The 16,909-nt window shown below is 42.5% G+C and overlaps 1 protein-coding gene across 3 annotated transcripts in view; it reads left to right on the forward strand.

The window, feature by feature from the left end:
* The window catches only part of PTPN4 (protein tyrosine phosphatase non-receptor type 4), a 191,822-nt gene that overhangs the window by 134,657 nt on the left and 40,256 nt on the right, over window positions 1-16,909 (forward strand). For all 3 annotated transcript variants that reach the window (XM_045031786.1, XM_045031784.1, XM_045031785.1), the window contains 2 exons: window positions 8,885-9,019; window positions 10,561-10,719. In XM_045031786.1, coding sequence (XP_044887721.1) covers window positions 8,885-9,019; window positions 10,561-10,719 — 294 coding nt within the window. The remainder of the gene's footprint in view (window positions 1-8,884; window positions 9,020-10,560; window positions 10,720-16,909) is intronic.

Here is a 16,909-nt window from a genome sequence, read left to right on the forward strand (position 1 = left end):
ATACCTGCCTGTAGTTGGTCCTGCCTCAGTGCAAGGGGCTGGACTAGATTAACATTCAAGTACAGAATACCGAATTTAGTGTAAGGAAGATAGTTCTATTATCTTTGTGAGCAACTGTCCTGAGAAATATCAGTTGTAACATACATAAATAAATAAAACAATAACCAAGTACAAAAACCTATAGTAATTGCTGTTCTTTCTGCATGATTATACTTCAAGATCATGCTTCTTGATCCAAGGACCATTAAGGTCTGTGGGAAGACTCTCGTTAACTTCACTGGTCTTGGGATCAGGCCTCAGATTTGTAACTGCAATACTAGTGCATATTTTACTTACACTTGTTGAACAAACTGAAAAATACAGTATAGCATCCTGAATTTTAGAAGTTTTGAAATACAGCTTGTTAAATAGTTGAAGATGTCAAGAGAGGCACGTATCTGCATATGTAGCTAGCTTGATAAGAGAAGGAAACATTTTATTAGAGTGTAATTTATTATTTTTATTTTTTGCTTACTGCTGATGATGCCCAAATCCACTCACTCCTCTCTTCTCCTACCCACCTAACAAGAATTTTTTTTCCTGTGCTTCATAGTAAGAAGTGTTCTCTCACTTGTAAAAGGAAGACTTGCCGCAAGTAAGGAAAAGTTTTCCCAATACCTCTAGTACTAAGATGGGAGATGTAGCCATTTGTTCCTAGGATATACTTTTTTCCTCACAGATGAATAAAAAAAAAATTATTGGTAAAACCAAGAGAAATTGCCATTAAACAGCAACTTGATTCAGCTACCAAGAGGAGACGATTGTATTAACCAGGCCATCTACAACACATATGTTGTGGGTATTGTTTCTTTACCTTCACACAGGTATGGCATAACTATTCAGAACATCTTTGATGCAGTTGTTCAGCTTTGGTATAGGATTTCTTCCACCCACATTAGAACCATCTTTCCCTCAAATATATCTGTCACAGGACATCCATAAATCAGAGTGACCTGTGAGAACAAAGCTGGGGAATAGGGTTCCTAGGGGAATAGGGTACCTATCACTATGGTATCTGAGCACACTGTTGTATAATTTGTGTGTCTGGGCAGGCATCTCCAATTCTGCTGAAGTATATAGGTTCCCTTATACTAATGATGGTTCTACTTCGAGTGCTGGTCCCTATGTGGAGTCCAAACGTGGGTGTGCCATGTGCTGGAGCTGGAACTGTTCATAGTGTGTGTTGACCTGCACATGCGTCGTGCGTTGGCCCCGTGGCGTGTCCATGGCTTTAAGAGGCTGCGTGTGTCGCCGCAGCTCCACTACCCTCTTACCATCACATAGCCAGAGTAGGAACCCCTGTTCCTCGGTGCTCCTAGCTTGCTTAGTAGTACTGTGTTTTCCCTCTTTTTGCCTTGTATATAGTTGGTTTCGTTTATAGTCGTAGTTAGTTGTCCATTTTAGATAGTTAAGTGTTGTTCATTGGAATTCTCCCCTTTGTGAGACTTTCTCTTCCAGACTGGGGACTATACGCATGCAAGCTGGCTTTAAGTACTGTGGTTTGTGCCCTCGCTCCTTCTCTGTAAGCAATGAGCACCAACGCTGCCTTTATTGTTTGGGAAAGCCCACATTGCCGCTCGCTGCTCTATCTGCCACTCCTTTCTGTCCCGGACTCAAGAAGCTCAGGGGCTTAGTCTCCGTTTGTTCCTCATGGAAGAAGCAATGCAGCCGCATGCCCCTTCAGATCCGGCACTGGAAAATGTCAGAATGACAGCTGGCACCAGCAGCGGGCGCTTTACTCTGCTCTTCCCACGCAGCATCAGCAGCGCTGCCACCTCCACCCAAATCTCACTGTGTGGGATGCACACTCATGGGCATAAGGACAAATTCCCAATGAGGACAGCCGCTAACTATAGTGTTACCTCCCCGAGCCGCACCAGGTCAGGTGAGAAGTCTCATGTCAACTCTGAGGTTCCCACTCCGCAGAAGCCTCGTTCGGAGTATAAGTGGAAGCATTGTGCTCCGCCGGCACCGCTCCTCAGCTGTGGTGACAGTCTTGCCACCATCACCTCCAGTGCCATCCACACCATCGAAACCGTCTGGTCTGTCCCACCCGGACCTGCACACTCCAGGACACTTGTTCCCCCCGACACCGACAGCCGAACAGCTGCTGCCCTTTTCTGGCTCTCCTCAGCATTCTGCACAGCCAGTAGTCCTTGGCTCTCTGTCTCCAGCCACGGAACTTTTCCTCATGGATCTCCCTCCATTTCTCCACCCCACACTGACATTTCTTCTGACACACAACGGCCCCGCCTCTACCAGATGCCTCTTTATAGTCAGACTGGTCCTCTGAACAGGACACAGCCTTCTCGCTGGCTCACTCCTACAGCGCGGATCCCTGCTGCCAACCCTATCTGCCTCACTATAGCCCAGCAGCCAACTCATGGCTCGCCTACCATGCTGGGCGACCCCTATGCTTGCCATACTGGTTTGCCTGGGACCCAATCTGCCATTGTGGACTCTCCTCATTCCCACACCACCGACTGTCTTCACCTCCCGCTGATCCTTCTGTCTACGAGGATCCCCACGAAGCCTCCAGTCTTCCAGCACCCTCTGTACCATTGGTACCGACAGCTCCCTCTGTCCCAGCTGGGGCTTCTTCGTCTCCTAATGATGCCATCATCTCACCTGCACTCTCACCTCTGGATGACCATGCCCAATACCAGGACCTTTTCTGCCATATGGCGATGACCCTCAACCTCCCTGTGGAAGATATCCAGGACCACCATGATCAGTTCCTAGACATTCTCTTGCCTGTTGGGCCCTCCTGAACTGCCTTGCCCATACACTATGCCATTCTCCAACTGGCACAAGCAGTTTGGCACACTCCAGCCTCCTGCGCCCCCACTAGAAAATGGGTGAGCGTAGGTACTTCATTCCAGCTAAGAGTACAGACTTCTTGTTCTCCCACCCTCGTCCAAACTCCTTGGTAGTCCAGGTGGCCACAGAACATGCTTGCCAGCAACATCTCCATTCCCCACACACCCCCAGACTGGGCAGCAAAAAAGCTGAACCTTATTGGCTGTAAGGTCTGTTCCTCTATGGGCCTTCAATTCTGCAGTGCCAGTTACCAGACCATTCTGGCAAATGGACTTCCTGATCTACCCAAAGCTTGCAGACTTTCAAGCCTTCCTGCCCCCGATAAACAGCAGGACTTTTAACGCCTTCCGGACAAGGGCAAGTTAGTTGCCAAGATGGCCCTTCAGGCAGCACGGTCCTCGCGGGTATTCCATTCGCTCTGCCCATGCCTTACACTACTCTCACCACCGATGCTTCACTCATGTGTTGGGGAGCCCACTTAGACGGTCGCATGGCCCAGGGTCTCTGGTCACACCGTGAGGCGAGAATGCACATCAACATTCTCGAACCACGTGCCATCTGCTTAGCTTGCCGGACCTTCTGCCACTTCTCCACCATCGCCATGTCTAAGTGTTGTCTGACAATGTGGCAGCAGTCGTATATGTCAACAAGCAGGGTGGAGCCTGATCCCTCTTCCTCTGTGCTGAGGCCGTCCTCCTTTGGAACTGGTGCTTCCGGCACAGCATCAACCTCCATGAGGTACACCTTCTGGGCATGAACAACTCCCCTGCGGACCAACTCAGTCACTCCTTACATGCAAACCAGAAATGAGAACTCCACAATCTCGTTCTCTGCTCCATCTTCCATGAGTGGGCACTCCTCAATGGGACCTCTTTGCCACACTGACCAACCACAAACTCCCCCTCTTCTGCTCCAGAGGAGCCCTTGGTCCCGGTTCGCAGGGAGATGCCTTTCTCATTCCCTTGACCAGTGGAGCTCTATTATGCCTTCCTTCCTATTCTCCTGCTTCCCCAGATCCTAAGCAAAATCCACCAGGTTTGAGGGACTGTTCTCCTTGTGGCCCCTGCTTGGCCCTGCTACTACTGGTTTCTAGACCTCCTTCATCTCTCCACTAATCCCCCAATTCCCCTACCCTTGCTCCTTGATCTCCTTACTCATGCCCACAGCCACCTCCGGTACCCCAATTCCAGCCCTCTTCACCTCATGGCCTGGTATTTGGATGGAGCTTGCCAGTGTTCTGCCCCTGTGCAGCATTTGGATGTGCATAATGGAGATGTCCTCATGCACAGTAGGCACCCATCTACCAGGGCTTGCTACCTTGCAAAGTGGCACTGCTTCAGTGCCTGGGCACAACACCACAACCTCTGTTTTTTTTTTTCTGTGATCCTGGATTGCTGTCTCCATCTTAGTTGCTCAGACCTCGCTTACTCCTCTGTTCAAATATACCTAGCGGCACTCAGTGCCTTCCTCCCACCTGTGGATGGGTTCTCTGTTTTCATGTATCCAACTACTGCTCGCTTCCTCCGTGGTCTCCTCATTGTTTTCGCCTCGGTGGGAAAAACCAACCCTGAAACCTCAACCTTGTTCTCCCCACCCTTACTAAGTTGCCCTTTGAACCCCTGTTCATCTGCTCCCTTGCTCACCTCTCTGAAAGTGGTGATCTTGGTCACCAACACCTCCACACAACGCATCAACAAACTGATGGCCGTGATGACAGACACACCTTTCACCATGACGAGGTCTCCCTATGCCTTCACCCCAAATTCCTTCTCCAAGTGGCCTCCTCATTTCACTTCAACCAGAGTGTGCACTTACCCACCTTCTACCTTACGCCACATGCCTCCAACAAGGAGTGCATGCTACTCTCCCTTGATGTATGCCAAGCACTGGCCTTTTACCTCCAATGCGCCCGAGCCTTCCGCACCACCCCTTGCCTCTTCATTGCCATCATGGCCACGCTCTTTCCCTGCAACATCTTTCCCACTGGGTCTCCTGCTGCATCACTGACTGCTGTGCACTCTCTGGTGTTCCCCCCCCACTCCATGGGTCACAGCCCACTCGACACAGGCTCATGCAGCACCTCGGCTTTCCTTGCGGGCATCCCGTGGCAGGATATTTGTAGAGCAGCCACTTAGTTCTCCATTCACACCTTTACAGATCATTGTGTCGTAGCCTTTCCAGCCGCAGATGTGGCAGTTGGCCATGCTGTCCTTTGAACTGTTATTGCTGGAGAGCCTTCATGCCCGCCTCCATGCTGAATACTGCTGGTTGCTATCCCATGTTTGGAATCTATTTAGGGACCAGCATTCGAAGTCGAGAAGATTACTTACTGTTACTTTAGGTTCTTCAAGCTGTGTGGTCCTTATCTGGATTTCAGTCCTGCCCTTCATCCCCTCTACTCCGGGCTCTCCTATTGTCTGGCAAGAGGGAACTGGAGTGGCATGGACCCGGGCAGCCTCTTAAAGCCTCAGACATGCCACGTGACCAACACACGTGCGGGTCAACGGACACTACTATGAATGTCTCTGGCAATGGCGTGCATGCGCACCCATGTTTGGAATCCAGATTGGGATCTTGAAAAACGTCCAGTTACAATAAGTAACCTTCTCTTGCTTAACATGAGCAGTAATTCTGCTTAAAGGGGATGCAGTCAGGTTCTGTAGTGCTGCTTAAATCTTTTGTGTGGTTGGGCTGATTCTCTGTTTGAAGCTCTAGCAGCTTACAGCCTCTCCTCAGGTGTTACATATAATGCATTTCATATTCCTGGCTATTCATAATTTTCCTAAATGGTGTGCTACCATGCTGGATTTCTCCACAACTGCCCCTGTGTTTGGCTGGGCAGGTAAAAAGTCAGTCCTTATCCCTGTTCAAATAGTGCCTCCTCCCAACTCCATGGATCTGTTTAGTAACATCTCTGATTCTGCAGACTGACTGGACAGCAGGATTAAATCTTAAGGTTAGTGAACTGTGTTAAATGGTGTAGTGGTCCCTCACTCTCAAATGGGGAGGGAGGCCATTTCACCTTGCTGTATTAGGCAACAGCACTCTGGCTCAGGTATCGCTGGCGGAGCTGAGGTGTAAGAAGTGTATAGTTCTGTAACCGCCTGGCAGAGGCGAACAAGCAGTAACAATCTGATGCTCTCGCCCCCTTGGGTGGGGCAGAGCAATCTTTAGACAGCAGTCCCAGCAACTCCTCCCCAGGATCAGCAGCAGATTGGAGAGGTCGGTCTCCTTCCGTGGTTCCTGCCCAACTGAGCTTCAGGGCCCTCCCTTTATACTTCCTGTCCCGCCCTGGTACTTCTGGTGGGGGGCGGGGCAGGTCCGGCTCTGCCCACCAGGGGAAGGGTAGTGGTCCTTCTTTCTCAAGTCCAAAGGGAGGCCACTCCGCCTCACTACAAATGGCTAATCCTTATAATGGAGATGAAAACGCATCTACTGAGGCATCCAGATTCAGGATTCTACTGAACTTTCAAAGGCCATACAAGCATTTAGAATGGTTTGGTGGTTTACCTCCTCCCAGCATTAGAAGTTATTTTGAATGTCAGTAATTAAAGTGATGCAGAAGAAGAATTAAATCAATAGCTAAAATATTTCAGATTATACCTAAAAAAGTTATCCAGGAGAGATTGCATTAAGTTAGACATAGAGGTATTGAAAATTAGCACTCAGGTCAGAAACCAAAAAGCCACAGCATCGAAAAGCTCATGCTGCAGTGTGGTAACTTTTTCTTCGAAATTTCCCCAAAGAACAGGAAACGGAGACAGCAAGCATAAGTGGGTGGGACTCTGAGGTTAGAACTGTTATTAAAATAAAATATTTGAATCTAAACTTTGCTGATAAACACTTCAGTTGTCTATGATGGTAGCAGAGAGTAGTATTCTAAGAGATCAGAACCTGAGTACAGTAAATAAGGTGAGTTGTTTTTTTTTGAGTGATATTGTTTTCAGATTAAAAAAAGCATGAGCTTTCTTATCTTAGAGAAAGTTGTGTTAATCTGTTGCAGCCTATAAAGTGTTGAGGAAGGTTTTCAAAGTTTAGTATCTACAAATTAGGTGGTTTAGAGCAATATTGTTTTGAAAGGATAAAATAATTATTGATGTCATGAAGTACTAGAATGCACTGTCTCCTTTTTAAAATGAATGGTTTAAGCACACTAATGAATGTGAAAATGAATCCTTGTAACTCTGTGTGGTAAATGTTCAAATGCTTAGCTGCAATGCAGCCTCAAATTCTTCTAATCCAAAATTTGATATAACTTCTTTGTTTTTAGTTTGTAAATCTCACTCTGTTTTTGTAATTACTATCTATTAGTTTTCTATAGCTTTTTTCAGAGCATCATAATTAAGTTCATTTTCATTTTGGACAAAAATAGCATTTTCTCTTAATGTTAACTTTTATGCCAAGCTCATTTTTTAAGACTTTTTACAGCACTAGCTTGAAAGCAAGGTGTGTTGGTGTTAATTACATCTAGACCAAATTTTAATACCTTATTTAGTTCTATAGAAAGCATCCAGCAAATCCTATTAATACCAGTTAGTATGTCATCCAAATTGTTTTATTAACTTAAATAACAGAAATGTTAAATAATGTCAATTGTAGTTATTATATTATGCAGGGAAAGTTAGATTCTCTTACGGTAAAAACAGGAAATACAGCACGATGAATTCATATTGAAAGTGCTTATATTTTCCTCATGAAATCTTATCTTACTTCAGGAGCAGATTTACACTCAAACATACCGTGCCATGGCACGGGGCCCCCAATGACAGGGGGCCCCAAAACATAGGTGTGGGAACTAGCGGTGCGGGGGATGCTGCAGCATCCTCACATTTTCTGCGGGGCTCCACTGCTGCCCAGGGTCCTCACTGCTGCCCAGGACTTTGCGGGCTCTGCTGCCGCCCCACATCCAGGGCTCTGCGGGCTCTGCTGCCGCCCGGGGTCCCAGCTGCCGCACTGCGCCCAGGGCTCTGCAGGATCCGTTGGCACCCAGGGCTCTGCAGGCTCCATTGCCACCTGGGCTCCTGGCTGGCACCCAGGGCTCTGCAGGCTCTGCTGCCGCCCGGGGTCCCGGCTGCTGCCCTGTGCCATTTACGTTAAAACATATTGTTAGGAGCACAGAACCGTCCGGGCTCCTGGGGAGACAGGGAGGTGCCTGGCCACAGGGGCTGCAGCGCAGCGGCCAAGGGGGATCACAACCACCTGCTTTGCAAGGACCCAGCGGCCAGGGGAGACGAGCAGAGATCAGCGCATGGAGGCAGTGGGTCACTCAGGTGGCCGCTGATGGAGCCGTACCCCCCCCCCCACCTTCAGATATGTGTTCAGCCCATGTGGGTTTCTGCCTGCTCCTCTGGGCTGGCCAGAGCGGGGCCGCCGGGGCACCCGAAGCTGTCCTCAGCCATGAAGATCTTGATGTCTTCTGTCTCCTTCTCCGGTCCCATGGCAGCTCCACTTGTGCGCTGCCGCCCGGAGTCCCGGCTGCTACCCCGCGCCCAGGCTCTGTGGGCTCCACTGTCGCCCCACTGGCCAGCCCGGAGAAGCGGGCAGAACACCAGCTGGGCAGAACGCCAACAGAGGGCTGGAGCCCCGGGTCCTTTAAATCGCTTCCGAAGCCCCGAACGGTGCAGCCCAAACAGCACTGAAGGTCTGGCTGATGGAGGCTAGCCCTGAGCCCAGCCCCTTCCGGGGGCCTGGAGCCAGCAATTCTGTCGGCAGTCCTGCCCACACCCTTAGTACCCGCACCTATGGTCCCAGCTGACGCCCTGAGGCCCACACCCAGGTCTGGACCCGCGCCTGGGGTGGACAGGGGTCTGGCTTTCTTTGTCTTGGCTGTGTCCCAGGGGGACCCCGAAAATGAACTGTGCGCAGGGCCCCACTAACTCTAAATCTGCCACTGTCTTACTTTATCTTCCTACCTCCCATGGTCTTCGGATTTTTATGACAGAACTTCCAAAATGTTATTGTGTAATCTGCGTAATTTTGCAATTATCTGACAATTTCAAATCAATTATTTACTTCATTCTTCTAGATCCCCAAGTAAACCCTTGGCACGGAAATTGATGAGTGGGATGGACTGGGAGGTAGTGAGTAGGAATTCATTGTCTGATGACAGGTTAGAAACACAGAGCCTACCATCACGATCTCCACCTGGAACCCCAAATCAGTAAGTAGAGTGGCGTATCCTCTCTGCAGTCATTGTTGCCTGTTCACCTCTTATTTGTCAGTTATCCCTGTTCTATAACAAAACATTAGTTCATTACCAAAATAAAGCTGTTTGTTTCACAAGGGAGTTTCTACAAACTAGCTCTTAACATCCCTTTATGTGGAATTCAATGTTCTAAATTTTATTTTTCCTGACATTCTTTGGTATATAATAATCCTAGATGCATCTCAAAAGCATCCAACCTATAAAAAAGTGTAACATTTGGCACTAAATACGGTAATAGTTTGAGGCATTTCCCCAGACGTTTCCTTGCATGACAGCTAACAGCTGGATTATAATTGCAATATATCGAATATATCTGTCAGTGTTAACAGAACATGTGAGATGATAAATATGGCTTGAAGAGATGACATTAATAAAACCTTCAGCTGTATAATTATTTTATTCAGGAATCATTTTAGAATTTAACTTTTTGGTTCTATAATCCAGTACCTCTGGTTAACATGTTTTCCAGGTCTAGGCTGTAGAAAATGCTAGTGCGTTAATTTCCCTCTTGTTCTGCATTTCTTTTGTTACCTGCAAAATTTACTTTTCAAACATCATGAAGCTTTCTTGTTTTCTGTTTACGATGAATGAAAAGCATTCTTGATTTTTTTTTTTTTTTTTACAAAATAGGAAATCAGTTCTTTTGGTCTGCTGAAAGTGATGCTGAATGAGAGCTATCCAGTTCAGTATTGCATAAATGGTGATTTCTCATTGAATGTCTCTTGTCTTTAGAAGTTATTCCAAAGAGTGTTATGCTAATATCTGAAACATTTTACATTTAAAATATTGGTTTAATAATAATGCTTAGATTCTATAAATCACTTTTCGCCCATAAATCTCAAGGCCTTTAAAATGAAGGTACGTGTCAAAAGACCCATTTTTCAGATGAGACAACTGAGGCAGGAAGTTGAAGTGTGACTGTCATGGGGTCACACAGTAAGGTTGGTGACTGTGTTAGGAATAGAATCCAGGTCTGAAATCCTGGCCCTGTTTAAGTTAATTAGAGTTCTGCCATTGACTTCAATAGAGCCAGGATTTCACCTCTGGTCCTCTTGACTGCCAGTCTGTCCACTGAGTCATACTAGTATAAGCAGAACTCCTTTCTTTAAAGTATTCCAGGCATGTTTCATGACCTTCAGTATTTATGGCAAGAGAGGGTTTTTTTACTCATTTTATGAAGTGATAAATAAGACATTCTTCATAATATCTCTGATTTGGTTATCGTTTGAGTATTTTTTGAAATAATAAAAAGGTTTTGAGAATTTGAAATAATGGAATTGAAAGAAAAATTAATTGAATGAGTGAAAATGAATTAATGGAATTACAATTCACTGTTTAATATTCTTCAATAAAATTATGTATATGAATATATGCTTACATTTAGAAGGAAAGTACTTTTTTTTTTAATTGTACACTTATAGTTTTAGGACAATGCAAATTAAAAGCATCAATCCTGGAGAATTTTCTAACTGCTTAATTATTCTTTTCCTATTTAGTCGCAATTCTGCATTTACTCAAGAGGGAGCCCGTTTACGACCATCTTCAGTTGGACATTTAGTGGACCACATAGTTCACACCTCACCAAGTGAAGTTTTTTCAAATCACAGATCTCCATCCTCCACCCAAGCTAATAGCATCATTCTGGAATCGTCACCGTGAGTTCAGCCATTAATATATTATTACTATAGCCCTGATAGAGATAGTCCCTATCTTGGAGAGTTTATTTAGTTCGCTTTAATCTTTATCAGTAAAGCCCAGGTCCAAAAAAAATTAATTTATAAATAACTATTTTTAGAGGGCATTAATTTAGCTCCGGTAAAAAGATAATTGCCAGAGTAAATACCCATAATTCAGGCGTTACAATGGTGTAGGATTTTACTTATGTCTTAATTTTATTCAGTGCTTATAGATAGGTTTGGTGGAGTTATGCGGTATCGTTCTCTGTGTGTATGCAAGATATTTTTTTTGCAAGAAGGAAAGAGAGTGCCTGATTTTGTGGTCTGATGTAAAGGTTTTAGTGGCATGGGTTTGGAAATGTTGCATTATTTTCAGGGGTCAAAAACTGTATTCTCTGTGTGTCACATATTTAAAAGAATTTTTTAAAATACTATAAAGCTTTTTATTGATTTTTTTTTTTAAATATTGGTACAATTTTCGCTATATGTGCCTAAATCTCATCTTTACTATGAGTCCAATTATACAGAGCTCAGATGAAAAAGGAAACTAATATATTACACACCAGAAAAATGAAAGTAATTTATTTTTATATATATATAATATATATAAATATATATATATATATAAATATATAAAAAATGTATGTATGTATAAGCGTCACAGGAACCGTCCTTTTTCATTGGTATAAGGCACATGTTTCTAGTTTTTCATGGTCACAGATTACCTGTCACTGAGCAGAGCTAGTTATCATTCATGCTGGGGCCCAGACAAAGGCCATTTTTGGTGGGGGATTCTGTATTTGTGGTTAAAAAAGGAAAAATTTACATGTTTATTTTAAAACAAAGAAGTGGTTGTTTGAAGTTGTTCATAGGTTTCAAATGTTAGAAATTTTGATAGATCTGGATTAATGGCCAGAGTGCAAATAAAATGGTAGAGGGTGCATAATAAATGCTATTTCTCTCTCATATCAGCACCAAATCTATTTCTTTGTAGATAAATTGAACTCTTGCTGTGGTATAAAATAATTGTCATAATAATTTTGGGATGGGTCAGTAAGCAAGCAAATTGTGCAGATTATCTCCAGGGAAAACCCATAAAACATTTATTCAACACCATCATGTATTTTATATATGCCTTAGGTGTCATAGAAAATCTGCTTTAGGATTTTTTTTATTTTTAGAGAGTGTTTAAGAAATTGTATGTGAACTTTCTGTTGCATCTCTCTGCCTGTAATTTACTTGCAGACCAGCTGTTCAGGATTGTTTTGGGGGGAGAAATTAAAAGTAATAAATGTAAAACACGTCTTATAATGACCTAATGAAGCATTTATAAGACACAAAATTCTAACAACTTTAATAACTGATGTATCTTGCCTTTACAATGTTAGAATAAGTGTTGGCAATCTCCTCTTCCTAATAATATAAAACTCCAATTTTTAATCCTGCCAGAACCTGACTTCAAAGGTGTCTGACTTCAGACAGAGACATTTTTATGTCTGTTGTTGCTGTGTGATATTCATATTATGGGAGTGGCATATTAGGGTTCCATTGTGGTAGGTTCTGTACAGAGAGAGATGTGGTTCCTTCTCCAAAGAGTTTATAATGTAAGATGAAGAGCAGCATACAAAAAGTGGGCGAGAGTGCCACAATGTAATATAAACAACTTTTTATATAAATATACATATTTGCTCTATATATTTGGCTTGGTGGTAATGTGTTTATCAGCTTTCTCAAACTACCCCTTACTCTATTTATTAAATAGCTGATTTCTTGTAAGGGTCACCACAGAAGTGAGTCTTGAAAAGCCTTCTAGGAAAGGGTAGTGGCTTTGCAGATGGGTTCAAGCATTGATGTTCCTTGCATAAAATGTGGCGTGGAAGAAAGTGTAAAGGTGTGTGTGAGCGAAGCAGAAAAGCTACGACTAGACAAAGACTGAATTTTGTCTGAATTGGATGTGCAAAATTGGGACGTAGTCAAATATATTGTATACCTACAACACAGTGACTTACATGTCTAAGGCTATGTCTACACTAGCGAGCTTACGTAGCCGCTTTATGCCAACGGGAGAGAGCTCTCCCATCAACATAATAAAACCACCTCCACGAGGTCTCCTGGTGACATGGCAGTGTGCACACTACAAATTATGCCGGCAAACCTTATGTTGCTCAGGAGGGTGTTGTTTTCATACCCCTGAGTGACATAAGTTTTGCTGACACAAGTTGTAGTGTAGACCTGGCATAAGTCCCATTTTAAAACATGTAGTTTGTCACATGAGTAACATATGTCACTTAAAAATAGAACCTAGGCTCCTGAGTCATTTATGTGCTTTTGAAAATTTTACCTCCTTGTTTCTTTGAAGTGTCAAAATGTTGCAGATTCAGGATTTGATAATGATAAAAGGATAGAGATCATCATAAAAAAAAATCTGTGGACAGAAAGTTAGCTTTAAACTACTTAGCACCAATTTAAAGTCTGGGTAACATGTGGCAGAGCACTTTTATGCATTAAATATATATAATACAAATGAGCTTTTTATGTTTAAAATAAAAAGCTCTTTGGACTGTAAACTGTGAGAGTTTAAAGTTAGGGAACTAAGAGAGCTATACCTCTCAGGACCCTTGGAGCATTAAGCCTGTTGATATCTGCAGTATTCTAGAGGAGATGCCTTGCGTTACTTACAGATTCAGTTCATTTTAATTTGCAGAGTACACTTTCCACTGCCAGAAAAGTTTAGTCTTTATTGTGCTGTTTTAAGCAAATAAAAGTAGTGGGTTTGCTGAATTGTTCTCATTACTTTTATGATGGAATATTTGCAATAACAGATATTGAGATCCCTGAACTCATTTAGGTTGACTCTTTTACCAGGACTGAAAGGTCTGTAAATAAGATGCATCTCAGTGCATGTATGTGCTGAAAAGTTTTTAAATAAAATTTAAATCTAGTTCCAAAGCTAGAGACTAAAGTATATCCTGATTCCTGTAGTATTTAGGGTCAGTGAAGCTTTGACCTAGCTTATTTTATTGCAGACACAACTGGGCTATCAGCACAAATTACAGGTGTTTCCTGTAATCTGGATAATAAACTTTAAAATCCTGCATTTAACATTCTGGCAACTTTCCCTTTTGACATGTGATCCTCAACAGCAAATAGAGGAAAGTATCTGTTGTAGAAAGGTGTAGAAATGTGTTCATACTGTAGCACTCTGAATAACTGACATTTATTGAGATCATAGGAAATATTAAATATTGCTGTTTGTTCTCATATTCCTCTTGCTATTTCACAGTACGTTGTGATGTTTCTGATTGTAATTTCATGAGATAATTAAAATACCTCCTACGTTAATTTTTAAAAGAACATAAGAACTGCCATACTGGGTCAGACCAATGGTCCATCTAGCCCAGGATTCTGTCTTCCGACAGTGGCCAATTCCAGGTGCCCCAGAGGGAATGAACAGAACAGGTAATCATCAAGTGATCCATCCCGTCGCCCATTCCCAGCTTCTGGCAAACAGAGGCTAGGGACATCATCCCTGCCCATCCTGGCTAATAGCCATTGATGGACCTATCCTCCATGAACTTATCTAGTTCTTTCTTGAACCCTGTTATAGTCTTGGCCTTCACAACATCCCCTGGCAAAGAGTTCCACAAACTGACTGTACGTTGTATGAAAAAATACTTCCTTTTGTTGGTTTTAAACCTGCTGCCTATTAATTTCATTTGGTGACCCCTAGTTCTTGTGTTATGAGACCGAGTAAATAATACTTCTGTATTTACTTTCTCCACACCAGACATGATTTTATAGATTTCAATCATATCCCCCCCCTTAGGCGTCTCTTTTCCAAGCTGAAAAGTCCCAGTCTTATTAATCTCTCCTCATACCGCAGCCATTCCATACCCCTAATCATTTTTGTTGTCCTTTTCCAATTCCAGAATATCTTTTTTTTAGATGGGGCGACCACATCTGCACAAAGTATTCAAGATGTTGGTGTACCATGGATTTATATAGAGGCAATATGATATTTGCTGTAGTGTTATCTATCCCTTTCCTAATGGTTCCCAACTTTCTGTTTGATTTTTTTTGACTGCCGCTGCACATTGAGTGGATGTTTTCAGAGAACTATCCACAATAACTCCAAGATCTCTTTCTTGAGTGGTAACAGCTAATTTAGACCCCGTCATTTTATATATATATATAGTTGGGATTATGTTTTCTAATGTGCATTACTTTGCATTTATCGACATTGAATTTCATCTGCCATTTTGTTGCCCAGTCACTGTTTTGAGAGATCATTTTGTAGCTCTTAGCTAAGTCCCAGGCAGACTGCAATCTTGAGTAATTTTGTATCATCTGCAAATTTTGTCACTTCACTGTTTACCCCTTCTTTCAGATCATTTATGAATATGTTAAATAGGACTGGGCCCAGCATAGACCCCAGGGGGACACTACTCTTTACCTCTCTCCATTCTGAAAACTGACCATTTATTCCTACTCTTGTTCTTTTAACCAGTTACCAATCCATGAAAGAACCTTCCCTCTTATCTCATGACTGCTTACTTTGCTTAAGTACCTTTGGTGAGGGACCTTGTCAGAGGCTCTCTGAAAATCTAAATACACTGTATCCACTGGATCCCCTTGGTCCACATGCTTGTTGACCCCCTTCAGAGAATTCTAGTAGATTGGTGAGGCATGATTTCCTTTTACAAAAACCATGTTGACTATTCCCCATCAAATTATGTTCATCTATGTGTTTGACAATTTTGTTCTTTACTATCGTTTCAACCAGTTTGCCCGGTACTGAAGTCAGGCTTATCAGCCTATAATTGCTGGGGTCACCTCTGGAGCCCTTTTTAAAAATTGCTGTCATATTAGCTATCCTCCAGTCATGTGGTACAGAAGCTGATTTAAATTATAGGTTACAGACTACAGTTAGTAGTCCTGCGATTTCACATTTGAGTTCCTTCAGAACTCTCGGGTGAATACCATCTGGTCCTGGTGACTTACTACTGTTTAGTAATACTTGACCGGTGTTTATTTTCATAAATTTATGCTACAACTATGAAACTATTTCTGTTGGTATATTAAAAGGCACACTGAATATTTATATCAAATACATGCAGTTTGTCGGTGTGGGTTTTTTTGTTTTGTTTTTTTATTATGCAAATTGCTGAATGTGGTAACACAGAGAGCTGCTTTGACTGCAAAATAGGCTGCTTTCGCTGTCATTGTCTAAGCATTCATAAGGAAATTCAGAGCTGACTGAGCAGATATAAAGCAATGAAGTTTTTGCCCCAGGCTGGATTGTTAGTTCTCACAATTCATTATGCTAAATATTACAGCTCTTTGCACTGTTACTACTAAAGTGCTAATTTAAGTATCTTTTTTCAAATGTTTGCTATTAGTTTATATTTTCTATAGAAAATTCTCAGTTTTCATTAACTCTCATATGCAGACTGGTAGCCAAAAGATCACCTTTTTGCTTTGTTCTTGGAATTATTTGTGTTTTTTAAACTTCTTAAAATTGCTAACTTTCAGAAGTTAACATTTACAGGAAAACATACCTTCTTGTCCATCACTTTAAAAAGATGAGTAAACTATGCCAGCCAGACTCTTCACTGAATAAATAAGCAGACAATTAAAAGCTCTAAGTACTAATAATGGGCCAGTGCCTAAATAATTTATAACTGCCTTGAAAGTTAATTAGTAAATGTTAGTAATCAGTTTCTCTCTCTACAAAAACTGGTGAAAGACTGTTTCCATTGCTGCTGTTGGAACTTTGCAGAGGGAAAAATAAAACATACGTTGCCCCTTCCGATAAAAGACAGAACAAGTTATCAAGTTCTTTGTGGAAATTACTATTAGGAAATATGCTTATTCAGTATGTTTTTATTTCCTACTCTTACGAATCTTAGCTTCTACAGTCATTACAGTTTGAAGAAATAGTATGAGGGTTTTTGCAACCATTCTGCGGGTACAAAAATTTTAGTTTGATAAAATTTGGAAGTTAAGCATAAATATCTGTCAAATGGTAGATATAAGATCCATTTAAATGTAGAAATAATAAGTCTGCCAAGATGGCTGTCAACATGACTTAGGTTTGAGGTTTCTAATTTTTTGTTTATACTTTTAAAAAAGAGTCTTGTTTATTATATTTAAGGCCTTTCATTTTCTT

This window comes from Mauremys mutica, chromosome 10 (assembly GCF_020497125.1).
Source record: "Mauremys mutica isolate MM-2020 ecotype Southern chromosome 10, ASM2049712v1, whole genome shotgun sequence".
Classification (NCBI taxonomy): domain Eukaryota; kingdom Metazoa; phylum Chordata; order Testudines; family Geoemydidae; genus Mauremys; species Mauremys mutica.